The sequence below is a fragment of the Delphinapterus leucas genome, chromosome 18, assembly GCF_059928025.1.
Source record: "Delphinapterus leucas isolate spDelLeu-1000000601 "Yukka" chromosome 18, BTC_Dleu_Yukka2, whole genome shotgun sequence".
Classification (NCBI taxonomy): Eukaryota; Metazoa; Chordata; class Mammalia; order Artiodactyla; family Monodontidae; genus Delphinapterus; species Delphinapterus leucas.
Window position 1 is genome coordinate 30116296 of NC_143146.1, and position 27840 is coordinate 30144135.

At 38.8% G+C, this 27840-nt stretch overlaps 1 protein-coding gene across 9 annotated transcripts in view; it reads right to left on the bottom strand.

Moving 5' to 3' along the window:
- The window catches only part of LMO7 (LIM domain 7), a 199415-nt gene that overhangs the window by 103241 nt on the left and 68334 nt on the right, over positions 1–27840 (bottom strand). For all 9 annotated transcript variants that reach the window (XM_089899436.1, XM_089899438.1, XM_022577016.3 and 6 more), the window contains one exon: positions 17835–17904. In XM_089899436.1, coding sequence (XP_089755562.1) covers positions 17835–17904 — 70 coding nt within the window. The remainder of the gene's footprint in view (positions 1–17834; positions 17905–27840) is intronic.

Genomic DNA, 27840 nt, shown 5'->3' on the forward strand with positions numbered 1-27840 from the left:
TGGTACCATTACCAACAGATGGAGAGATAAACCATGTTCTTGGATTGGAAGAATCAATATTGTGAAAATGACTATACTACCCAACACGAAAGACCCCAAATAGCCAAAGAAGTCTTGAGGGAAAAAAGTGGAGCTTGAGGAATCAGACTCCCTGACTTCAGACTATATTACAAAGCTACAGTAATCAAGACAATATGGTACTGGCACTAAAACAGAAATATGGATCAATGGAACAGGACAGAAAGCCAAGAGATAAACCCATGCACCTATGGTCAGCTAATCTATGACAAAGGAGGCAAGGATATACAATGGAGAAAAGACAGTCTCTTCAATAAGTGGTGCTGGGAAAACTGGACAGCTACATGTAAAAGAATGAAATTAGAACACTCCCTAACACCATACACAAAAATAAATTCAAAATGGATTAGCGACCAAAATGTAAGGTAAGACCGGACACTATAAAACTCTTAGAGTCAAACATAGGAAGAACACTCTTTGACATAAATCACAGCAAGATCTTTTTTGATCCACCTCCTAGAGTAATGGAAATAAAAACAAAAATAAACAAATGGGACCTAATGAAACCTCAAAGCTTTTGCACAGCAAAGGAAACCATAAACAAGACGAAAAGACAACCCTCAGAATGGGAGAAAATATTTGCTAACGAATCAACGGACAAAGGATTACTCTCCAAAATATATAAACAGCTCATGCAGCTCAATATTAAAACAACAAACAACCCAATCCAAAAATGGGCAGAAGACCTAAATAGACATTTCTCCAAAGAAGACATACAGATGGCCAAGAAGCACGTGAAAAGCTGCTAAACATCACTAATTATTAGAGAAATGCAAATCAAAACTACAATGAGGTATCACCTCTCACCAATTAGAATGGGCATCATGAGAAAATCTACAAATAACAAATGCTGGAGAGGGTGCGGAGAAAAGGGAACCCTCTTGCACTGTTGGTGGGAATGTAAATTGATACAGCCACTATGGAGAACAGTATAGAGGTTCCTTAGAAAACTAAAAATAGAATTACCATATGACCCAGCAATCCCACTACTGGGCATATACCCAGAGAAAAGCATAATTCAAAAAGGCACATGCACCCCAATGTTCATTGCAGCACTATTTACAATAGCCAGGTCATGGGAGCAACCTAAATGCCCATTGACAGATGAATGGATAAAGAAGGTGTGGTACATATATACAGTGGAATATTAGTCATACAAAGGAACGAAATTGGGTCATTTGTTGAGACGTGGATGGATCTAGAGACTGTCATACAGAGTGAAGTAAGTCAGAAAGAGAAAAACAAATATCATATATTAACGCATATATGTGGAACCTAGAAAAATGGTACAGATGAACTGGTTTGCAGGGCAGAAATTGAGACACAGATGTAAAGAAACAAACATATGGACACCAAGGGGGGAAAGCAGCAGGGGGTGGTGGTGGTGGTGTGATGAATTGGGATATCGGGATTGACACGTATGTATACAATGATGTGCTATTGCATTACTGTCAACAAACTATTTTCTCTTACATGCTGAATCATTTTGTTACACAAAGTCTAAATCCTCATTAAAGTGTATATTCCACCTCCCTAGGCTCTCACCTGCCCAATGCCACTTTCATTCTTACTTAGAGGACCTTTTCTTATTTAAGTATCTTTTTTTTTTTTTTTTTTTTTTGCGGTATGTGGGCCTCTCACTGTTGTGGCCTCTCCCGTTGCGGAGCACAGGCTCCGGACGCGCAGGCTCAGCGGCCATGGCTCACGGGCCCAGCCGCTCCACGGCACGCGGGATCCTCCCGGACCGGGGCACGAACCCGTGTCCCCTGCATCGGCAGGTGGACTCTCAACCACTGCGCCACCAGGGAAGCCCCTTTAAGTATCATTAATGATAAAATTTCAAGTGTGATGACTTCCAACATGTAGAGGGAATACTTTGAATCATGAAACCTTAATGCCACAACAGATGGGGAACTGTCTGCTCATAAGATCAAACCAGTTAGACCCACCTCTGCAGAAATTTCCTGAGTGTACAGGGTCAAGAGCTGTCATACACAAAAATGGGTTCTTTAAATAAAGACAAGACTAATAAAGAGATTTATTACAGAATTCCTGAACAAGATGAAAATCCTAACTAATTCTAAAGAACAGTGAAGCTGTGCTCAGGCCTGTTACCTGAGGGCCATACCGGCAACATCTTAAACCAAAGCTCCCAGAATGGCGTCACTTGGCAGTGTTTCCCATCAATGAACCAAGCGATCTTCCCATGCTCAGTCTGACCTTTTTTCCCAGTACAGCTCTATGCCTACTTTAAGCAAGATTCTTCCATTTTCAAAAGAGCCTGTTATCCAATTCCTCTGAACATGAGGACAGGATGGTGCCGGTAAATTTATCCTAAGGCCAAGAGGCTTGGTGACCTCAACTCCTTTTCTATTAATGACATGACCCCTATTTCCTCTGCCTCGGGAATTGACAGTGCCAGAAAGTTAGCAGGTACGTGCCAGCAAGCAAGAGGGTGTAAGCACTGCTGGAGGCGGAGAAACTAAGTCCATGCTTTAGAGTGACAGTCTCCTGTCAGCCACATCAGAATGACCAAAGGGGCACGCAGTACTGCCGCTCAGGCGATGCTGATGGGGATCAAACTGGAGAACAGCTGACCTAGCCTTTTGCTACTCAACGTGTGGTCCACACACCATCAGCACTGGCATCACCTGGGAACTGTCAGAAATGCAGAAGCTGCAGCTCCACCCCAGACCTACTGAATCGCAGTGCGCATCCTAAGATGCTCCTGCAGGTGATTAGAGTCTTTGTAGACAAGTTCTCTGACAAATAACAAAACAAGGACGCTCTTTCCAAATACGAACTAAAGCAGTGTTTCTCGTTAGCGTAAACACGAAACACCTAGGTATTGTAGAGCTCACATTAGACCATGACCAAAAGTGAACTGAATTCCATTCTTATGATACACTAATTGTGGTCATTCAAAATTATTTTAAAGCAACTCTCAAGCAACAATGACAATATATCCAAATTTGCCTTTTAAGTATACCATTTCCATTAAGAAAGCAGTTTAGTCACAATTTTGATCAGATAGCCCTAGCTCTTTTTAATTGTTTTGGAAAATTCATCCTCTATTTTATGGCTTAGTTAATAAATGTAAGCTGTGAAGTAGCAAACCTACAATCTATGATTCTAATATGTAGGTAAACACACAAGAGATTCGACTTCCATCCTTATTTGTGAAGAAAATAAGCAGCTAGTCTTTAAGTTGTCCTTGGGTCCTTATTTCTCTACAAAGAAAAAGGCTCCATCACTTGCCGGTAAGAAAGGAATTGAGGACAAAGAGAGCAGTAAAGTTTTGTCACATTTGAAAACAGGACCCAACCAGAAATGCTTAAAAGGAATCGCCAGGTGACACAGAGGGCCCGGGGCTTATACATGATAACTTTGCCAGCAGCTTGGTGGTTTGATTTTGCCCCAGCACTGTCTGGCGGGACAAGAGCAAAACCAGACCAAGAGAGAGAGACTGAGAGCTGGCAGGTTAGGGCAGCAGCAGGTCAGAGGGATGGAGGGCTGAGCGCTCCCGTAAAAGGCTAGTTATTCTCTACACTTGCGTCCTTCTTCCTGTCCTGCCCCTAGGTTCTTCAGAACTTTTTTTTTTTTTTTCTCTTTCTGACTTACTTCACTCTGTATGACAGACTCTAGGTCCATCCACCTCACTCCGGGACGAAGTGAGAGAGTGGCATGGACATATATACACTACCAAATGTAAAACTGATAGCTAGTGGGAAGCAGCTGCATAGCACAGGGAGATCAGCTCGGTGCTTTGTGACCGCCTGGAGGGGTGGGATAGGGAGGGTGGGAGGGAGACGCAAGAGGGAGGACATATGGGGATATATGTATACGTAGAACTGATTCACTTAGTGATACAGCAGAAACTAACACAACATTGTAAAGCAATTATACTCCAATAAAGATGTTAAAAACAACAACAACAATAAAAAAGGCTAGTTATTGAAATGCTTAATCAACTCAGGTTACAATTAACTACACAGGAGCCATAACAGCCTTTGTCAAACTGCAGCATGAAGTAAGGTATGGTCTTACATATTATTTCTATTAAACTTTACATCAAAAAGGAAGTAATTCTAAAACTTACCTACTCTGTTAAAAAAAGAAAAAAAAGGTGCCAACATAGATTCTTAAGAAGTTCTGTCAGAGAACAGATTGGTTGGTTGCCAGAGGTGGGGGGACGGGACAAAATGGGAAGAAAAGAAAACAAAGTTCTGTCCTCAAATTATCCGTGTTGTATGTTCTAAAGTGAAACAAGTAATTGCTTAGATCAACGTGTCATAATGATGCTAAAATGCATGTTTTATGAATCAATAAAGCATGTTTAATGAAGGAAAACTACACAGTAAAACTTTGGAGATGGTTGGGAATTCGTGTTCCTTCAGTGCCCCCGCCCCACCCCCTTCAGAGACTCTTTTACAGGTGATATGTCTGGATCATCAGCCCTTTTCTAAGTCTTTCCAACCCCAGGGACTCCTTGCTTTATGAGGCTGACTCACTTTTAGTCATTTCTATGTCAAAAAAGTCCAAAGACTTCTCACTGTAATTATAAAACATTGATCCTAACCCTGCCTACTTAATGCAAAATGAATCTCATCTTTCTCCCACAGGAAAGCCCCTGAGCTTTCCTACTTCGTACACTCCATGTGTTCCCCCCACCTCACAGTTTCTCCTGGTTTCCTCAACATCTCTGGTCCCTCGTGTGACATTTTTCCATTCTCTTATTATCCCAACTGGCTCTCCATAGAATAGCTAATTTTCCCAATAATCTCAACTTCCCATGAAAAGAAGCTTACAAAGTCTAACTGTTCCCATTTTACACACGGTGAAACTGAGGCCTAAGAGGTATGTGACTTGCCTAAGGTCACCCAGTAAGTAGTGAAGCTAGGATTCAAACCAAACAGTTCAACTCAAGTGCGTGCTCTTAACCACTGTATTAATTTCCCATTGCTGCTGTAACAAATTACAGTTTAGTGGCTTAACACAAGATAAGTTTATGATTTTACAGTTCTGGAGGTTAGAAGTTCAAAATCAGTCTCGCTGGCCTAAAATCAAGGTGTCGGCAGGGCTGCATTCCTTCTGGAGGCTCTGGAAGAAAATCAATTTTCTTTTCCTTCCTGAGGCTTCTTTCGCTCCATCTTCAAAACCAGCAGCATCGGGCTGAGTCTGTGTTCCACTACCATCTATCTGGTTCTCGCTCCCTCTTCCACTTATCAGGACCCTTGTGATTATATTGGGCCCCCCTGGCTAATCCAGGCTCCTCTCCTCCAACCCGAATTCCACCTGCAACCTAAGCCCCCCTTGCCTTGCAACATATCCACAGGTTCAATGGGCTAGAGTGTGAACATCTTTGGGAGATGTTCTGCCTACAGCTACCAAGCCTCCTTAAAAACAGGTTCCTGGGACTTCCCTGGTGGCGCAGTGGTTGAGGGTTCGCCTGCCGATGCAGGGGACACGGCTTCGTGCCCCGGTCCGGGAAGATCCCACATGCCGCGGAGCAGCTGGGCCCGTGAGCCATGGCCGCTGAGCCTGCGCATCCGGAGCCTGTGCTCCGCAACGGGAGAGGCCGCAACAGTGAGAGGCCTGCGTACTGCAAAAAAAAAAAAAAAAAAAACAAACAGGTTCCTGTGTGCTATTGCCTTCTCAGAGTGAAGCATCTGTAACTCAAGACAGGACTCCAAGTTTGGTTAATTATCACAAAAAACCATCACTGTAAAGGTAATTAATAATGGTCATCTTGTAAAATGAGGATAATGGGGTGATTGTGAGGATGAAGTGAGGAAATAGATATGTGATTGGCACAGTTTCTAGCATATAGTAAGTGATCAGTAAATGGAGAGAATTTACCCAACTTCTCTTGTTGCAGACCACAGGTACTTTGTATTGCGGCATCTATATTATACTGTCATCTGAGCTCACATACAGTGGCGTAGTCACCTCCTATGAATTGACATCACAGTTCATAGGAAGAAGACCTGTTAGTTTTAACAGACCAGGAAGCTAGTCAAATTTAGAATAAAAATAAGGTGGATATAAAGAATCTGAATTGAATGTCATGTGATGCTATTAGTGAGGTATCACAGAAAAAGGCATAAAATGCATGATTCCATTTGTAGCTAATATAAAATCACAGAATTCATGTGATTGATTTTTTTCAGTAGAATACAGTAGAAATATATTCCTGATGAATATCCTTTTGGAGACTGAGGCCCATTCGGATCGTTTTTAGTTTCAGTTTTTGATATCCAGTACATGAGCTATGCGTTATTGCTCCAACATCTATAAACTAGACTAAGTAAATTTCCCATGTTTTCATCCCACCTTTTTTTTTTTTTTAATAAAAATAGGGCAAGTACAAGCCCTAAGGCAAACTGCCAGAAACCTCTCTCCAAGTTTACATGGATTTACATTCAGGTCCTTAAAACTGAGCATTTTTTCTCAATTATTTAAGATTTCGCCTACAGACATTATTCTGGTCCGCTTTTCCATCTCAACAATACCAAGGCTACAACAACAGATACATTACAGGAATTAAGACAGACGCCTAAAAGGCCAAGGATGGTCATATGAATAAATCAAATACAAATGAAAAAAACGGGCATAATGTCAAAGAGATGGCAAAAGAGAACAAAGAAACCAGAGGCTCCCATCCTGTCTATGGGACACCCCATATAATGGTTGCCTTGGGGGAATACAGGCCTGCTGTTACCAGATTCATTGCAAAGCTAGAGATGAAGATTTTATCTAAAATATGAGGGTATGCAAATGTTGATTTAAATTTTGAAGACAAGCAAAACCTGTGTGAGTCAAGCAAAATCCATTGTGGGCCATTTCATGACCTCTAGTAGGTCTCCTGGACTCTCCATGGGACCAGCCCAGTGATCTGTTGCTTTAGAGCATTTGTTTGTGGTAGACAAGGCTGGCTTCTAGTGATTATTTTCCTTCTTGTTAAATAATCACAAACCATCCCTTTAATCATCTTTTCCATGATGTTGTTAGGGAATAACATCTAAAATCAACATTGACCACTTTTTTGGACATTTGCAAATCTGCCACCTTATGCAAATCGCCTCATCCTCCACAGGGTCTCTTGATTCTCCCCTCCCCTCCACCAGCCCTCTGCTCCCTACGTATTATGTCAATAAACTACTAATACAAAAACCCTGGCTTCTCTATCAACCCATAAGTAAATCCTACACACTTTTTCCATCAAAACATTTGGAAACTCTGACCGCTTCTCACCATTCCCAATATTGCCACCACATTCTCTTGCCTGAACTACTGTCTTAGTCAAAAACAGAACCAACAGGATAATATATAAAAGAGATTTATGATAAGGAATTGACTCATACAATCATGGAGGCTAAGTCCACAGTTATGGAGGCTAAGTCCCACAATCTGCCCAGTTATAAGCTGGACACCCAGGAGAGCTGATGGCATAGTTCCAGTTCGTGGGCAGAGCCTGAGAACCAGGAGAGTCAGTGGGATGGTATAACTACAAGTTCAAAAGCTAGCAGCCTTGAAACTCAAGAAGAGCCAATGTTTCAGTTCTGGTCTGTCTGAAGGCAGGAAAAGACCAATGTCCTAGCTCATGCACTGAGGCAGGAGTAGCTTCCTCTTACTCACAGGAGGGTTGAACTTTTTGTTCTAGGCAGGCCTTCAACTGATTAGATGAGGCCCACTCTCAATTGAAAGGGCAATCTGCTTTACTCAGTCTACCAATTCAAATGTTAATCTCATCCAAAACACCCTCACAGACACACCTAGGATAATATAATGTCTGACCAAATATCTGGACACCCCATAGCACAGTCAGGTTGACACATAAAATGAATCATCACAATTACTGAAGCTGTTCCTTAACTGACTTTTCTGCTTCTCAATTTCCTTCAGTCTACTCTTCAAACACCAATCTATGATCTTTATTTTTAAGTTTTATTGAGACATTAATTCACATACTATACAATTCATCCAAAGGGCACAATTCAATGGGTTTCAGTGTATTCACAAATACGTGCATCCTTTATCACAGACAACCAATAATTTCTAACAACAAATTAAATTACTCTCAAAAGTCCCCAACGGCTTCTCATCCCCAGTGGCTTAGGGTAAAATGCGGTCTACTCATCAAAGCCCACAAAGCCCTATACAACCTTGCTGGCCTACCTCTTTGCCTCACTCAGTTCCAGACGCAGAGTCCTCCTTAATGGTCCAGTTAGATCCTGCCTTGACCCCGCCCCTCTTTTCCTTCTCTATGGAAAACTCCCACCCATCCTCATATCTTCCCACTCCCTCCCTTCGTTCAGGCCCCTGATCAAACGCCAGCCCCTGAAATAAGATGCTCCTGAGCCCCTTCTCCGTAATACTTTTCATGCATGCACTCAATCATTCTCTACCCATTCACTTTATTTTTTCAGTATAATTAAGGTAATTGGCAAGGTATTATAGATTCTTCATGGTAATCATTGGCACCTGACAGGTTATTATCGACTTACTGCCTATGTTCCATTAGGGAGCAACGTTCTCTGCCTTACTTGTGGTTGTGTCCCAAGTTCTTAGAACAGTACCTGGCACAGAGTAGGTGTTCAGTATTTTTAGGAGAGGAGGGATAGTCATGGGCCTAAACCCCATCAAGTAACCAATGCCCTGACACCAGGCTTACACCTGGGTTCTATTTCATATTAACATCATCTGCTCTTCCATTTCCAATTTCTACATTAAAAAGATGCCTAAAGAGAGACTGTTCAAAGTGTCTTTGTATCTGAATAAAACTGTCATGTATGACATAATCTTACTCTGAATCAATTTTTTTTTTTTTTTTTGCGGTACGCGGGCCTCTCACTGTTGTGGCCTCTCCCGCCGCGGAGCACAGGCTCCGGACGCGCAGGCCCAGCGGCCATGGCCCAAGGGCCCAGCCGCTCCGCGGCACGCGGTATCCTCCCGGACCGGGGCACGAATCCACGCCCCCTGCATCGGCAGGCGGACTCTCAACCACTGCGCCACCAGGGAAACCCCTGAATCAAATTTTTTTTAACTCTAAAAGTTAATCATAGTGTTGCTTTAGGAATTCTAATTCATTAATTTTTTGTTGTTGTTTTTATTTTTTTGGTTTTTTTTGTTTTTTTTTTTGTTGTTTTTTTTTTGCGGTACGCAGGCCTCTCACTGTTGTGGCCTCTCCCATTGCAGAGCACAGGCTCCGGACGCGCAGGCTCAGCGGCCATGGCTCACGGGCCCTGCCGCTCCGCGGCATGTGGGATCTTCCCAGACTGGGGCACGAACCCGTGTCCCCTGCATCCGCAGGCAGACTCTCAACCACTGTGCCACCAGGGAAGCCCTCATTAATGTTTTGAAAAAAGTTGCCCTCAAGGCTGAAAGTTGGCACATAAATGTTCATCTTAGATTTAAAAACGAGTAAGTTTTGAAACCATAGGGAAGTGTTCCTAAACTTGTGCCAATGCCATGACTAAGAGATTATGGCTAGAAATAAAACCGGAGTTTCCTGATTTACAGTGCTGCATCATTATAAGGGCATTGTAACCAATTTCAACGTTGACACTAAGTTTCTAAGTTTCTACTCTTGGTGATACTTAATTTCAGTTGAGAGTTGGAGAAAAATAGGGTGACAAGAAAACTTGATGAGATCTCCTAAAAATACTTTATATAAATAACTCAGTCATCATTGACTTATTTATATGCCATTTACATGGAGGTATTAAGGCATTTGGATATTTAATATCTAATATTTGTTACCTTGAAGACATCCAATGCACATCAGTCTGTTTCCTTAGACTTGATTACTGGATAACCCCAAACCATTTCAAAGTACAGATGGTGATCCACAGAAATTCCAATAAAAGATACATTAGAAAACAGTTATTTACATTAAAATACAACCGTGGAAAATGTCATTTCAAATGCACAAAGTGATCTTTTTTTTTAGTACTGGCTAACTTTTATGCTATGATTTCTTACACCAGTGCAATAGTACACTAAAAATGGTAACATTATAGTACTCTTCTATGTCTTTATTAAGAAGTAAGAAAAAGTACTCCGTATTTGTGTTATTGGTGTTTTGTTTTCAAAGAAAATAATGAGATTGGCATGCTAGTAAAATAACGATAGTTTAAATGTTAGTGTTACACAGCTTGTAACAGTGGTTCACCTTCCCTTTGTAATAAAAACATTTCTTTAATAGAGTTTTAATCATGAGACCAAGACGGAGCAGTTTTAATCAAGTGGATTGATATAGTTTAACCTTCACTGTCTCATTAGGAAATGAAAGAAAAGAAAAAATTCTTTTAACTCAAAACTCCAAGGTCTGACCCAACATATATGAAATTATTCCAATACAGTAAGAGGTGAGAAATGGTAATTTATAGAAACATTTCGCCTTTGTTATTTATCAACCGTGAGGAAATCAAGAACGTGAAAACTAAGAGTTGAGGCAAGAGTAGGGTTATGGGAGGGGACCTCCATGTTGACCCCCATTCATCTAAAGATGGGGGACAGGGCAGTCAGAATCAGCTCAGTACGAAAATCCTGCTCTTATTTGCTGAATAATCGAATTGGCAAGGATGAGTGAATCAAAAAGAATTTGCTTGGTGGAAGCCTCTCCCAAATTTACTAGGTGGAAGATCTCCTTCAACAAATCTACGAAGTCAGCAATAAAATTCAAGACCAGAAAATAGGGCTTCCCTGGTGGCGCAGTGGTTGAGAGTCCACCTGCCGATGCAGGGGACACGGGTTCGTGCCCCGGTCTGGGAAGATCCCACATGCCGCGGAGCGGCTGGGCCCGTGAGCCACGGCCGCTGAGCCTGCGCTCCGCAACGGGAGAGGCCACAACAGCGAGAGGCCCGTGTACCGCAAAAAAAAAAAAAAAAAAAAAAGACCAGAAAGTAGACACTACTGATCTTACCACTAAATGGTTATTTTAAACTAGCTGTACACCATTTTCCCCTCTCTTCTCATGCCACAGCTTGTTATCAGTGTTTTGCGTATATTAACATCCAAATATTTTCACAAATGCATCTTGCTCATTACCAACTAGAGAGATATTCCCTCTGAGGCACACATTGGGTTTGACCTAGTACACAGCAACTCCCAATCACCACTCTTTCAAGCAAGGCATATATTCATACTGGCTGCTCATCCAAGCCACATTCTAATATTTCTTGAGTACTTTCTCTTCAACCATACAAAATTCATTCCTGCCTCCTACCCAGAAAAGTACCACCCTTGAATGAAACTAGTAATTATATTTGTACTTCTTACATTATTTCAACTTGGAAGAGAAAGGAAACAGAAGAAAGTTTTTTTCTCCTGAAAACAGTCTGTCTTGAGGTCTCACTTTTTGATTTTACTTGTAGAAAGAACTCACAAACTCAGCGTTTCACAAACCTCCCCTCTCCCAACCCCTGGGCTTATTTTACTAAAAAAAAAATTTTAATGGGATAAATATAGTCATTGCTTAAGAGTAGTTTTCAGAAAAGTGCAGGATAAAACCTGTATCAGAATATTTAAATTTTATAGCTGATTCCTCAGGTGAATTTTCTACTACAGAGGAAGGGAACAACTAGATGTTTCAACAGTGACCTTGGCATAGACTAGGTTGCACTACTTTGCTGACACCCAAGTGTATAGGTGAGTGAAGATGAATGAATCAGAAGCAATTTTACACAGATACAAGAACACTGACCACTAATAACCTTCTGAAAAATGGCAGACCCATAGACTTGCTTTATTTCTTAAAATAACCATTATGAAGGCAGGAGAAAATGACACATCTAACAGCTTAAGCTAGCTGGCATCTTTGCCCATTTCCTACATTCTACAGCATTCCTGAATGAGGAGACAACTTTCCCAGCCTCTGTAGTCAACCTTACACATTCCACTCTTAAAGGAATCTGAAAGAATAACACTTTAGAGCAAAGATGTTCAAATTGAGCCCATATTTTTCATGCAAGTCTGGATATACCAAGGATTTTTCTACTAAGCCCACTGACAGACACAGACATTCAAACAAACAAATGATTCAAACTAAATTTTCTAGGATACCATTGCTTTTCAAAGGGAAATCGCAATTGAAATGCCAAGCGTGAGAACAATCAAATCTGTAGTCAGTCAGCAAACTAGCCCATATAGAAGGGTAGGGTTTACTTTCTTGATTCTTTAGCTCAGTGGTTCTCAACCAGGGATGATTTTATGCCATAGGGGTTATTGGCAATGTCAGGAGACATTTTTAGTTGTCACAAGGGGGGGATGGAGGGCACAGTGCTACTTGCATCTATTGAGTAGAGGCCAGGGATGCTGCTCAACGTTCTACAATGCACAGGACAGACTCCCACAACAAAGAATTATCCAGTCCAAAATGTCAATAGGGCCAAGGTTGAGAAACCTTGCTTTAGAAAATACAAATAAACCATTAGGGGTCCAAGATGACTATAAGTCTTACAGTTAATAACTTCCTTGATGTTTTCTACACATATTGTATCTCATGCACATTAATGCAGATGGTAAATAATATTCTGGTTCAACAGCTCTTTTCACCATCAGAATATCTTGCCTGTTTCTCAGGGGTTTGTTTTGAGGTTGAGTTTTTTAATTCTCAAAGTTTTGCTTTTGAGTTTCAATGATTTGAACATACCCACATTTAACACCAGCTAATTTTTGGAAGACTCAAACTCTTGCGTTAGAATTTTTAAGCATGGCTTTATAAAGAACAAAAAGAATTTAAAGGATAGGGGGAAATGTATTTCTTTACAAAACTCAATCGTATCTCTAAAAGATCTATGAGAACATGATTACTGCCTTCCTAAAGAAAAAAATAATCATATAATCATATGAATGTTTTAAGCAAAGCATTCAATATACTTCTGAATCATCTTAACATCTCCCTCTGTGTTGTCATTGCTCAGGGGATATTCCAAGTGTTTCACACAGGTCCATCTGCCATGGGTAAGTCCACAGCCTTGGCTTCAAAGCTAAATACACATGGGAGTGGACATGAAACAGATAAAAGTCATAACTGAAGAAGAGAGTAAAAAAGGGAGGAATGGAAGAGGGGGCTTGGAGCATTACACTCACATAGCTTAACAAACCCTTACACAGAAATTGTGTAATTATTGCTGTATTTGACCTAACTTGGTATCTACCCCACACAAACTTCATTCATGAAACCACTTCAGCTCACACACCAGAACTGAACAAACTAAAGGAAATGAATACTCCTGACCACAGCCCAGTCAGCCAAGACCACTCTCTCCCTTAAGGAACTCACCTACTAGCTGGCCACTGACCCACGAGATCTGTAGCCTGGAAAGAAAAAGGTAATCTCAGACTCACAGATCTCGAAATCAAACTTATGGTTAGCAAAGGGGAAACCTGGGGGGAAGGGATAAATTAGGAGATTGGGATTATCATATATTCCCTGCTACATATAAAATAGATAACTAATAAGGACCTACTGTATAGCACAGGGAAGTCTACTCAATATTCCGTAACAACCTATATGGGAAAAGAATCTGAAAGGGAGTGGATATATGTGTACGTATAACTGATTCACTTTGCTGTACAGCTGAAACTAACACAACATTGCACAACACTGCAAATCAACTATACTCCAATTTAACAAAAAAAAAAAGAAAAAGTAATCTGATCCATTCAGATTCCTCTCTTGGGAAACGCAACTAAGGGATGCCATTTCCTGTTAGAAATGGGACAGAAAAAAGTAATCATGCTGAACGCAGCTGCCATGTTTATGCCTGAGCACTAGATTAACGAGAGTCCTCCGGAAAATCCTTACAATAAAACACTCTTCATCTCACTTAGCTTGAAAGCATCTTTGCTCTTTGTTACCATTAACTGCATGTAAAACTGGTGGATCTGATTAAAGTCTTTGAATGTACCAGTGTGAATTCCTGGTTTCAATATTGTACCAGAGTTATACGAGATGTTACAATGCGGGAAACTGGGGTGAAAGGCACAGAGGAACTCCGTGTACTGCTTTTTTTGCAACTTCCTCTGAATCTATATTTCAAAATAAAAAGTTTTTTAAAAGGCAAGTATTAACTAAAACATTTACCTATCTGTATTAGTTTCCGAGGGCTGCCATGACAAAGTACCACAAGCCGAGTGGCTTAAAGCAACAGAGATTTATTGTCTCACAGTTCTGGAGACAAGAAGTCCAAAATCAAGGTATTCACAAAGCCATGCTCCCATGAAACCTGTAGAAGAATCCTTCCTTGCCTCTTCCAGTTTCTGGTGGTTTGCTGGCAATCTCTGCTCCTCCTTGGCCTGTGGATGCATCACGCCAATTCTCAGTTGTCACATGGCTTTCTTCCTGTGTGTACCTGCCTTCATAAGGCCATCTTCTTATAAGGATGCCAATCATATTAGATTAGGGTGTCTACCCTACTCCATTATGACCTCTGTTCCCATTCTCCATGGGACAACCCTCTTCCCAAATAAGATCACATTCTGAGGTACTGCAGTTTAGGACTTCAGTATATAGGCATACCTCAGAGATATTGTGGGTTGGGTTCCAGACCACCGCGATAAAGCAAGTCACATGAATTTTTTTTTGTCTCCCAGTGCATATAAAAGTTATGTTTATACTAACTGTAGTCTATCAAGTGTGCAGTAGCATTACGTCTAATAAAGCAACACACATACCTTAATTAACAAATACTGTATTGCTAAAACATACTAACCATCATCTGAGCCTTCAGAGAGTCACAGAAGTAACATCAGAAAACACTGGTCATGGATCACCACAACGAATACAATAATAATGAAAAAGTTTGAAATACTGCAAGAATTACCCAAATATGACCCAGAGACATGGGGTGAAAAAATGCCGTTAGAAAAATGGCACTGATAAAACTTGTTCGATGCAGGGTTGCCACAAACCTTCAATTTATAAAAAATGCAGTATCTGCAAAGTGCACTAAAGCGAAGCACAATAAATTGAGGTATGCCTGCAGTGGATCTTTTTTTTGAGGGGCGGGACACAATTCAACCTATAACACTGAGAATAACTCAAGCCGTCTGAAAAAACAGAGTACTTTCAATACAATTCATACTTTTAATTTTCACAGAAGTTACTTCGTAAAAGTTATTTTCATATAAAACATATTTATTCTATTAAATTGAATGTTTCTTCCTAGGAAGACTTCAAAAACAAAAGTTCTTTCACTTTATTCCTTAAATAACACCTCTGACTCCTATATTGCTAGAAGTAATTCATACATATATGTACATTGCAATACATGCATATATATGAAAGTTTTTTACCCAACCAAGTTTGAGACCAATAAAAATATCATGTCAGCTGCTTAGTCGTGACAGAAATAGAATAGATGTAACTTGGTAAGAAGGAAGGAATTAATATTTGAGCCCAACTGCTCTGGAACTTTATATATAGACAGTTGACCCTTGAACAACAAAGGTTTGAACTGCACAGGTCCATTTATACGTAGATATTTTTTCAAGAAATATATTGGAAAATTTTTTGGAGATTTGTGACAATTTGAAAAAACTCACAGATGAATCGTGTAGCCTAGAAATATCGAAAAAATTAAGAAAAAGTTAGTATATATCGTGAATGCATAAAATATATGTAGATACTACCTTTACACAGGCATAAGGTGAGTGATATTTAATATAAAATTATTTGTTAGTTTTCTTACTGTTTTATAACTTTGCTTTCAAGGAATTACAGTACAATATGCCTCTCTCGCTCTCATGATTGGAGAAACTGCATATCAGACTATCATCACGGGTAAGTGGGTTTTTCAATGTAACAATGTTTCTAGTACTGTATTATAAATATGACTGTAATACTGTATGCCACAAAAATCATATAATGGTTCATTTATTAGTGTATAGGCTTGGTAACCATGAAGCAATCATAGTGCTGTTTCTTTGTTATCAATGCATGAATCATTATACCTTTAAATAAATATGAATTTCTTTTTCACATTACCTTTTCAATTTTATGACTAATGGTAGTAATATGTATAACAGCTATAGTGTTTTGTATCATATGAGACAATATTGATGTTGGTATTGACAGACAGATGATTCATCTTGTAAACAGACAAGGTAAACTTATGGTTTCAATAAATACAGTACAGTACTGTAAATGTATTTTCTCTTCCTTAGGATTTTCTTAACATTTTCTTTTATCTAACTTACTTTATTGTAACAATACAGTATATATTGATAATACATATAACATACAAAATATGGGTTAATCGACTATTTATGTTATCAATAAGGCTTCTGGTCAATAGTAAGCTATTAGCAGTTAAGTTTGGGGGGGAGTCAGAAGTTACACACAGATTTTCAAGTGCGCAGGAGGTTGGTGCTCCTAACTCTCGCTTTGCTCAAGGGTCCACTGCATTCTATATTTCAAAAGAAAATAGTAATTTTCTGATCTTTCAAAGAAAAAACTGTAAAAACTCTTCTTTCCTTCTCTCCTAGACAGATATTTTCTAATAATAAACACTCTGCCACCAACTTATTCCTGTCAAAATTCTGATGACACCTTCTGCAAACCCAGAAATTTTAGTACTGCTACCTTTAATCCGTCATGCCTTTAACATCTGCAAACACATGCATGGCCAAACAGAAGGTTCCTGAATGTATTATAAGCAGCTTGACTATTCCAATGATAAAATATTAACATATTTTATTTACATTCCAGTTATTAGCTGTCTTAAACTTAAGTGTTTTGTAAATTAATTTTTTACCTGACTCCCATCATCAGCCTTGATTCTTAGGGAATGCTAACTTTTTTTTTTTTTTTTTGCGGTACACGGGCCTCTCACTGCAGTGGCCTCTCCCGTTGCGGAGCACAGGCTCCGCATGCGCAGGCTCAGCGGCCATGGCTCACGGGCCCAGCCGCTCCGCGGCATGTGGTATCTTCCTGGACCGGGGCACGAACCCGTGTCCCCTGCATCGGCAGGAGGACTCTCAACCACTGCGCCATCAGGGAAGCCCCAGGAATGCTAACATTTTGAAAATTATCCATCATTTGTAATTATAAATTATATTTCCAAAGATATGGTCCCACATTATTATTGATCTCTCTAGGGTCTTGATACAGCAGAGAATCTATATAATGATAGTATGGGGTGTTTTTCATACACAAAACTCCGGATTTAAAGCTAGAATGAATCTAGAGAGTCATCCATAGTCATCTTATAGAAAAGGTTACTGAGGCAAAGTAGAAGACAGAGACTTGCCCAACATCACACAGGAAACCAAAAGAGGTGACAGGTCTTAAGTATGTTGCAAATACACTCCAAAGCCTGCATGCTGAGCGAGGGCAATGTATAAGCACGAAGCACCTGAAATGTAACAACTCATCAGCTTTGGCCAGTTTCCATAAACTGTGGTCAACTAGCAACCAATACACGGAGGGCTGAGTTTCGGAAAGACCGTGATCCTAAACAAATGCAATTTGTGGAAGAAATGGGCCAAAAGGGGGGATATAGGCAGTTTGAGGGCACAAGAAGCAAAACAAACAAAAAATTAAATAAATAGAATAAAAGCCTCCAGGCAGAATGGAAACAGAAGGAGGAACTAAAGATATAAGGACAAGATCACAAGAAATACTTTTCTTGAGAAAAAAAGACCCCAAACCTAATATCTATGATAATTCCAGATTAAGAGAACGTGTTTATGCCCATCTTTTTACATTTCAGAAACAAATATAATTTTGAAGATAATTTATTACTTACCAAACCTGCTATTGGTGTGGACAGTCTATTGATCTTCTTAATGACACCAGGTTTAAGCTTATTAATCAAACTGAAAGTAAATAAAGAAACAACATATGCAGTTACAAGAATGCCAGTATTAGTTTAGTGTTCTTTTTAACATCCTCAAAAATCATACATGTCATTCATCCATCCCAGTATTTTCTTCAGGTCCAAGAGCCCAAGAGAAAGCAAACAACTAAGAAAATAAGTCAAGAAATAGAGACCAGCAATGCCAACAACAGTGACACGGGCCTCTTAGAACATACAGATACACTTCTACATTCAAAGACATGTCCTTTAAAACTAGTTCCACATTTGTTAAAGAAAGGTAATATTTGATTCTGTTTCAACAGTTAGTTTAAGAATCTCTTTCATTGTAATATAGTTCTCTTAAACCTAAGAATACTTTTTTCTATTAATCATTTTTACTGATATTTTTTCTCAAACTGAACCATGTTTTAAAAAGGTAGATTCAAACCATATTTTTTTCTTTGCCATATTTAAAGGGTGCAGTGGAACTCATCCAAATAACAACTATTTCCCATTGGTAACTCATTCAACTCTATGATTGCTTTGTTATCACTGCGGAATGACTGGGTAAAAATTTAAATGTACCAGAACTCCCCGAAATAGGCTAACAGTCACTTCAGAATCTAACACTGAACAAAAGTTTATGTTGTTATTACAGAATCTGCAAGGATATCTGTAAGTCTCTAGATTCTAAAACACTTTTAGAACCCAGTTTTGACACCTGAAACTTAAGAGTACAATTTTTGGTTCTAAGTCTAGATTATGGTGAATTCTATATTTTTGTTGCTGTGCACTGATAATAGTGCCAAGCCATGTAGAAATTTAATATTATAATAATGTTTTTCTAGTAAAGCTAGCCTCGTTAATTAATCATTAGTCACTGCCAGAAAACTATAATTTGAAACAATGATTTTCCTATTCAGTAATGCTTCCACAAAAAAACAATTCTTTATTCTGTAACAGAGTTCCAAAAGGAAAGCAAATATAGGAGAAAGAATCAAACATTCTTAATTTACTGGTCTCCCCTTCACAATGGGCAACAGAAGAAAAGAAAAAAATCTGACACTTGCGGAATGTCACTCCTTCAACATTCCAGAGATTTATATATACACTTGAGTGTGCTAAAAATAAAGAAGACAAAAGTCTCAATTTAATAAGCTTCAGAATGTTGTTAACAGGATTCAAAATTACAAAACAGTGGCTTATGAAGATTTAGTCTGGTGAACAAAAGCTGTTTTTCTGTTTTCATAGTTTCTTCACACAAAGATCTTCAGATAACTTAACATAGATGACAGAACCACCACCCCTCGACTTTAAGCATTTCCAAGAACTGTTACTCTTTGACTCCTAATTTCTTATTTGTGCACTGAAAACCACGTAGGAAGAAAGGCTTTCTCCCTCATGGTCACAATATTTTTCTTTAATCACTAGCTGAAGAGCTAGCAAAGAATTGAGCAGGTTTATAAGAAATGACATTTCCAATTTAATTGTTCTAGTTGTTCCCTATTAAGCAAGTATTTCTTGAATTCTATTACTGGTGGCTTCTTGCAATGCATAGTACAAATAACTGAAACATTACTTAACAGAAACATAATTCTAACATGGCGTCAACCAAAAAATTCATAGCAGTTGTTGACCACTAGTTTGACAGTGACTTTCCTACGGAACTTGAACCTAAAATGTAATCTTTCTGTGATATTAAAAGTTAGACATAGGGGTTTCCCTGGTGGCGCAGTGGTTGAGAGTCCACCTGCCGATGCAGGGGACATGGGTTCGTGCCCCGGTCCGGGAGGATCCCACATGCCGCGGAGCGGCTGGGCCCGTGAGCCTGCGCGTCCAGAGCCTGTGCTCCGCAGCGGGAGGGGCCCGCGTACCGCAAAAAAAAAAAAAAAAAAAAAAAAAGTTAGACACCAATATGAGCTGGGGCACCTTATAAAATGTCAGGGAAATCTGACATCAGTTGTCCTTATTAAAGGAAGAGTGTCATAAATTCCGCCTCCACACACTTGAGTCACCGGTAACTTTGGCCAGATCATTCAATTTATCTGTTTACTTCGCTTACCATTTTTGTATTACAGCGTTAGTAATAGAGAATTTTTTTTTAATACAGTTTCTGGAATGGATAATAACACAGCCTACTCTCAATTAAGTCAGCCAAAGGAGGCAAGGGATAGAGGTAAAGCAAACAGCACAGATAAATGACATCTCCCAATAGTGAGTTAATGGACTCCTCCCTCATCAGAAAGTTTCAGAGCTATTACTTAGAAGCAACATACACCCAATGGATTGGCATCCATTCCTGAACCTCCTCGTATGTGTACAAACATCGAAATAACCACAAGGAAAAACAACACTCTGGATAACATGCAAACTACCCTCTAAAAAAAGCAGTGTCACTAGAGGAAAATGCTGTTTTATTTTGTCAACTGTTAAAATGGTATCAGTTCTAAGCACTAGAATATGGAGAAAATGCTCATATAGTTTTGGCAAATAGTGAACATCCAATCTGATTATGAATCATGAGTAATTATTTTCAGATACAATTAAAGAAAGACTAGGATATTTCTTCTGGGGAGAAAAACAGGTTTCATAAAATCTAAAATTCTGTGAAATTTAAGTCTATCTAAAGGAATAGGGCATAGTCTTATGTCAAATAAAATACAAGTGCCACACAAGAGAGATACTACTCTCTTTTACAAATGGAACTTCTTTGCATAATAAGTATTCTTCAATTACACATGTGGAATTCCTAAAGGCAACACTGGCTTCAGGTCACTGGCTCTATTTAAGAACCATATAACATGCTAACTTTCCAGATACCTCTGTACACAAGGAACTAGAGGCAGTCAAGGGACCACTATATCTGCCTGCATCCCTTTGCCCCACCCCTCTAATCCTATATAGAATCATACCTCGACTCCCCCCAGCTTTCCCTCATGGCCATGTGCTTTGCTAGCGTACCAGGGGTGTGCTCTTTTAGTAAGATGAAAACCAGAACAGGAAACACCTAGTCACTTGCTATCTCCCATGGTAGAGCACTCCCGCAAAAAGGACTACAACCCCTCTCCTTCATCTCTTTCCTCCAGTTTTATCTACTTTCTCTTCTCCTCCTCCCCAAAATGTATTGCCCCTCCCTCCAAGGGAGTTGAGTTACATAACAGATGCTAGGAAGTTGTCTCTGTTCAGAAATCTCGTCACCAGTGAATGTGACCTGACTTTAAATATAAGTCAGAGGCAACACTCCAAGAAAACTGCACATAGAGCTCAATATGGTATCTGGCTCAGTTATAAAAGGCTTTAATGAGAACTAGAATGTGATGCTCTGTCTCTTGGTCTCCAGGAACTAGTTCCAAATGCCAAATCTCATTTCCCCTTTATCAGAAAGCTCTTCGGCAGATGTAGAAAATCAAGAGACATCTTTTGACTTCCTATTTCCAAAGATTTTTTCCAAATGTACCATAAAGACTGACATCAAAGAGTATATCAATGCAATGAGAGTGAACTTTTTAACCTGTAAGTATTTGGTTAGGCATTCACACATACATATTTTTAATATCTTTCTGTCGGCTGCATTTTCTAAACATATATCCCCACATTAGTCAAACTTTTCCTATCAGTAAGCTAAATATTTGTTTAAAAGATATACTAAAGATATTACACATTTCCTTACAAATTAAGGAGCAATGCCTTGTTTTATCTGTTACTCGACACAATCATTTGTCTAGGTTTCTTTGAGATGCAGACTCTGCTCAACAAACAGATGTCAAGTAAAGACAGAGCACTGCACTGGGACCAGCCACAGAGCAACCAGCCAGTGAAGGTGCTAAGTGCAAGGATGTTCTCTCATTCCAAACACATCTCCTAGCACTTATCGAAGGACCTGGCATATCAAATATTTTATAAACCCACTAACTTCTAACGCAGAAATTTTTCTGTGAATGATTCGAAATATCTATCTTCTTTGTAGAAATAAATTTACAAGAACTTTTTTAGTTTCACTCAAATGCTAGACATGATTTTGAGCTTTTCCCCTTTGTCATTTTTTGTTACCAAACAAGTCAATCTTCAGTGTTCTCTCTTGATTGTCAAATACTGATCAAGAGAGTAAGCTCTCTAGGGACTTCCCTGGTGGTCCAGTGGGTAATACTCCACGCTTCCAATGCAGGGGGCCCAGGTTCGATGCCTGGTCGGGGAACTAGATCCCACATGCATGCCGCAACTAAGAAGCCCGCATGCCTGACAAAGACCCGGCGCAGCCTAAATAAATAAATAATAAGTAAATAAATATTTTTTGAAAAAAGAGAGAGTAAGCTCTCTACCAGATATATTAATTTACAATGGTTATCATAAGTACATATTTTACTAAGATTTTTAATTAATTATCTACAGCTAAATTCATAAGTTGTAATATTTTAAAAATAAAAACCACCTTGAGTAGTGATCACACATCCATGGGTAAAGTAATAAGCATATGTAATTTAAAATTTTAAAATTTAAAAACATCAAGGGGCTTCCCTGGTGGCGCAGTGGTTGAGAATCTGCCTGCTAATGCAGGGGACACGGGTTCGAGCCCTGGTCTGGGAGGATCCCACATGCCGCAGAGCAACTAGGCCCGTGAGCCACAACTACTGAGCCTGAGCGTCTGGAGCCTATGCTCCGCAACAAGAGAGGCCGCCATAGTGAGAGGCCTGCGCACCGCGATGAAGAGTGGCCCCCCGCTTGCCACAACTAGAGAAAGCCCTCGCAAAGAAACGAAGATGCAACAGAGCAAAAATAAATTAATTAATTAATAAACTCCTACCCACAACATCTTCTTAAAAAAAAACAACAACATTCAATACAGAATTTTATGATTACTTTAGTATTGATATTTTTAAAGACTGGTAGTAAAATTAATATAAGTTTGATTTCTAGAATTCCTGTGGCAGTAATTTTGAATACTGCTGAATTAGGATACAACACAAATAAATGGTTAACAAGACATGCTAAGATGGGAAAGTAAGTGAAGCGGCAACAAGTCAGTACCAATGCATTGATAATCATCATTTCATGATGATAGGACTTTCTGTTTAGCTTCACTGTTATGCCTGAAGCATCCTCAAGTGAGTCTAGCAAAGCTCAAGTGGTCTGACAGCAGAGTCCTCTTATTCTAGGCAACGTCAACAATTATGGCACTAATGGATCTTGCTGAGTAACAGGACGTTTCCCAATACAACATCGATAGCCATACGTGTTAGCAGGAGGACTCTGGTTTCCTGTCCTGGTTCTGCTCTTTACTATTAAGTAACATCGCAAATTCTGCTCCATCCCTTCATGTAAATCAGAGGATTCTCACAGTCCAACTTAGGTTCTTTCCAACTTTTGCCACTGTAAAAATGCTTGGGTGCATGTCTGTATGTATATCTTTGACCATGCTCCTTATCATTTCTTATATTCTATTTCTAGAAATAAAACCATCAGTGACAAGTTCTTGGTACTTGTCTGGAAAGGAACCTGGCAATATGAACCAATTTACTTTTGCATCAGCAGGTAGCATTCCTGTGTCTACCTCATGGTATGATAAAACAGCGACACTGTTTCCCTCTGCCTGTCAGCTCTACTGCGTGATCTCCCTAGTGCTGCAGCCTTTATAAGCACTGCTTGAAAGGGATATAAAAAATTTTACCAATGTTTTATGTATCACATTTTAGATATTTAAGCTCTTTTTAATATTTTCCACTATGAAGAGGCTTTATGCATACCTTTTTCCCATTTTGTAGTCTTAGAGTCCAAAACAAAAGAATTATTGGGGAAAGTCTTATAACCTTTATGATAAATAAATATATGTTTATATTAATAAATAAACTAGCATATAATTACTTGATAGATACTGCCAAATTGCTGTTCAGCACTGTACCAGCTTATACTCAGCTGGTCATTTTGGGAATATCATAGACTACTTTGCCATAATACGGCCATCATTTTTTTTAACAGATTTTAAATTATTTACTAGTTCAATTTAAAAACCGTATCTGATTTTAACATAATTATTTCTTACTATTGAAGGTAGAGATTTTACTATTTATTTCCAGTAGTATTTCTTCATTTGTGAAGTATTTGGTCACATCCTTTGTTCATTTGTCTATTGAGATTTTCAAACGTGTACCTTACCAGTTTATTTGAACTCTAGATAATATTTAAGCCAATTCTGCTTAAAATATTTTTCCCAGAATGTTATTTGCCAGAGTTATCTATTTAATAAAACTTCAAGTGTATTTTTTCTGGGTTTTTTCTATTCCTTCAAAGCTTAGAATCTTAAACTGCCTCCAAAAAATTTTTAATTCTTCTATTTTCTTTTCTCAGTTTTTTATTATTTTAATCCAGGCTATATTCTAGTATACGTAAGGTTTGGGCTTGGGTTTTTTTTTACTGAAGCATAATTGACCTACAACACTATGTTAGTTCCAGGTACATAAGACAGTGATCCAATATTTCTATACATTACAAAATGATCACCATGATAAATCTAGTTACCATCTGTCACCATACAAAGATATTACAATATTATTGACTATACTTCCGTGATTCATTTATTTTATAACTGAAGTTTTTACCTCTTAATCTCTCTCATCTATTTCACTTATTCCCCATCCCCCTGCTCTGGCAACCACCTATTTGTTCTCTGTGACTGTGTTTCTGTTTTTTTTGTATGTGTTCACTTGTTTTCGTTTTTAGAGTCCATATTTAAGTGAATCATGGTATTTGTCTTTCTCTGTCTGACATTTCACTTAGCATAATACCCTCTAAGTCCACCTATGTTGTCACAAATGGCAAGATTTCATTCTTTTTATGGCAGAGTCATATTCCACTGAGCATATATACCACCTCCTCTTCATCCCTTTATCTCTTAATGGGTGCTTAGGTTGCCTCCATATCTTGGCTACTGTAAATAATGACGCAATGAACTTAGGGGTGCACATATCTTTTTGAATTAGTGTTTTCGTTTTCTTGGGGAAAATGACCAGAAGTGGAATTGCTGGATTAAATGGTAATTCTATTCTTAATTTTTTGAGGACGCTCCATACTGTTCTCCATAGTGGCTGCACCAATTTACATTCCCTCCAACAGGGCACGAGGGTTCCCTTTTCTCCACATCCTTGCCAACGCTTGTTATTTGTTGTCTTTTTGATAACGGTCATTCTGACAGGTGTGAGATGGTATCTCACTGAGATTTTGATTTGCATTTCCCTGATGATTAGTGATGTTGAGCATGTGTCTATTGGTCATCTGCGTGTCTTCTTTGGAAAAATGTCTATTCAGGTCCTTTGTCCATTTTTTTTTTATCAGGTTGTTGTTTTTGTTTGTTTGTTTGTTTTGTTTCTTTGCAGTACGCGGGCCTCTCACTGTTGTGGCCTCTCCCGCTGCGGAGCACAGGCTCCGGACGCGCAGGCTCAGCGGCCATGGCTCACGGGCCCAGCCGCTCCACGGCATGTGGGATCTTCCTGGACCGGGGCACGAACCCGTGTCCCCTGCATCGGCAGGCAGGCTCTCAACCACTGCACCACCAGGGAAGCCCGGTTGTTTGTTTTTTTGATGTTGAGTTGTGGTATATGCTGAGTTTGTAAGTTAATTTTCTTAGCCAATTATGTACCCCAATACAAATAATCGAGTGCCTCATCTCTTCTCCATTCTCTCATCTGTCCTTTATCACAACTTCCTATGCATAAGAATGTATTTTGGACCTCCCAATTACATTAATATGTACATTTATAAAGCAATCCATAATTTTTTAATTACTGTGCTTTCTCAAGTCTGTCATTTGTTCTAATATCGAGACAGTATCATTCCACAGAAATTTTTAGTTTTAGGATTTTTCCTTTTCTCACCTGTTTATTCTTCCCTATGAATGTTAAAATCCTATTTATTCTAAGAAAAGTCTGACTAGATTTAACATGGGTATTGGCTTAAAATTATAAACAAATTGACAACTATTGGAAATACAGTTTTTCATTCCATTTCTTAAGTCATATAGTTTACCATTACATTTCAACATACAAAATAAAAGTCTCACACATTTCTCTAAAGTAAACAGTAAACTGTGTTCTAAATTTTTCCACTATTGCCTTTATCCCTTAGATCTCATCTGACTTTCTGATTGTTGGTAAGTAAAAATTATAGAGATTAAGTCTCTCATATAAGGCAACTACTCTACTTTTAATTGATGTGATATCATTATATATTTGTCCTTTTTGCAATATTCATTTCCCTTTCTTAATACTTCTCGTTGCACCGCCTAGAATTCCTATACTTTCACCATTTCCTGGCCAATACGTGGTTTTCCATTACCTACCTGAGAGCCTTCATGACATCAAGAAACCACTTCAAAAATAACTTTTTTCTGATCAACTTTAATATAAATTGTTTATATTACACACATTTAGCATATACATTACTCCTACTTATTTTTAGTAGAACACCATTCTCATTTTTTTTTCCTCAGAGACCCTAGCACTGAAATGTTGTGTGCCCTCCTCTTAGTAATTTATATTTAGGATGAGAAAGCCCTGAAGATGGTACATGCAAGTTCATGAGACAGGACCAAAGCTTTCTACCTTCAAGTCTGAGGCCACAATGTAAAAAAAATTTCTGCAAAATTTGCAATGAGGCTGTATAACATGACTACCATTACAGAAGTGAATTTTTTAATTGATGTTTGCCAAGCTGACCTTCAACTTGAAAAACTACTTTTAAAAAAATGACGTTTTGCTATATGTGGACATAAAATTACAGAAAAAATTGACTGTGAAGCTTAAAAAGACAGCATACAGATGGCAACCATAAAACACTGCCATGAAGAGAAAGCAGTTTTAAAATTTTTAATTATCTTTATGAACTTGAACACATGCATCTTTGCAAACTACTGGATTATCAAATAATATAGAAACTTCAAAGTCTGTACCACTTTAAGTGAAGAAAAATAGTTCTTATTACTTAAATTTTAAATGGCTATAATATGGGAACAGGGTCAATTGATAGAGCTGGTGAGCTGTATGAACGCACCTGTCCTCAGGAAATTCAAAACCAGTAAGAGCTCTAAGAAGAAAGCCTTCAGCCTTACAGAAGGACCTCTGAGCTTTACATGGAGCTCTGCATAGAAGCCCCAAGAATCCACTGATGTCGCTGTCACTCAGTGTGTGAGTGTCCTAACAAAGTTAGTGTCCTAACAAAGGACAGAGCCCTCTCGCATGAATGAGAAGTGGCAAGGTCTCTATCTTGTCTGATGTCTTAAAACAATCACTCGAGTATCCCATAGTAAATTAACAGGAGTATTTTTTAATAATTTTTTTCTTTTTTTGAATGCACCTTTAACAAAATACTACAGTCGTTTCAGGAAGACAGTACAGTATTCACATAGCAGATATAAATAGAAACAGGTTTTCTCAAACCAGTAGGTGAATGTGTATTTGCTCCACTCTTTCCAAGCTGCAAGCCATGGAAAGGAAGGCCTGGTGCCAGTGTGAGAAGAGTTTCCTCAAAAATGTGAGCTGTGAGTTCAAAAAGGCATAAACGTCTGCATGGCTGACTCGGGACAGAGCAAAGACTTGGCATTATTCCAGGGATGGGAAGTACTGACTGACTAACCAGAGACACACCCAATAAGATTACCTTCAAATACATCTTCTTACTTCATAAAGATAATAAACAATGTTTCCATTTAAATATTTCCAAGATTGCTATCATAAGATGAGTAACTGAAATTACTAATCACTAGCTGGATATGCTCCAACTAAATATATTTAAAGAGATATAATTCTGCAGAACCACAGAGCAAGAGAGGACTGCAGATACTTGTGTAGTGGCAGATCTCTTATGTTTTTAAATATATAGTAAGGGAGTCTTCAGGAACCCTAATAAACACTGAAGATAGGAGACAGATGAATGAATACTATTAATAAAATTCATAGAAAATTATAAC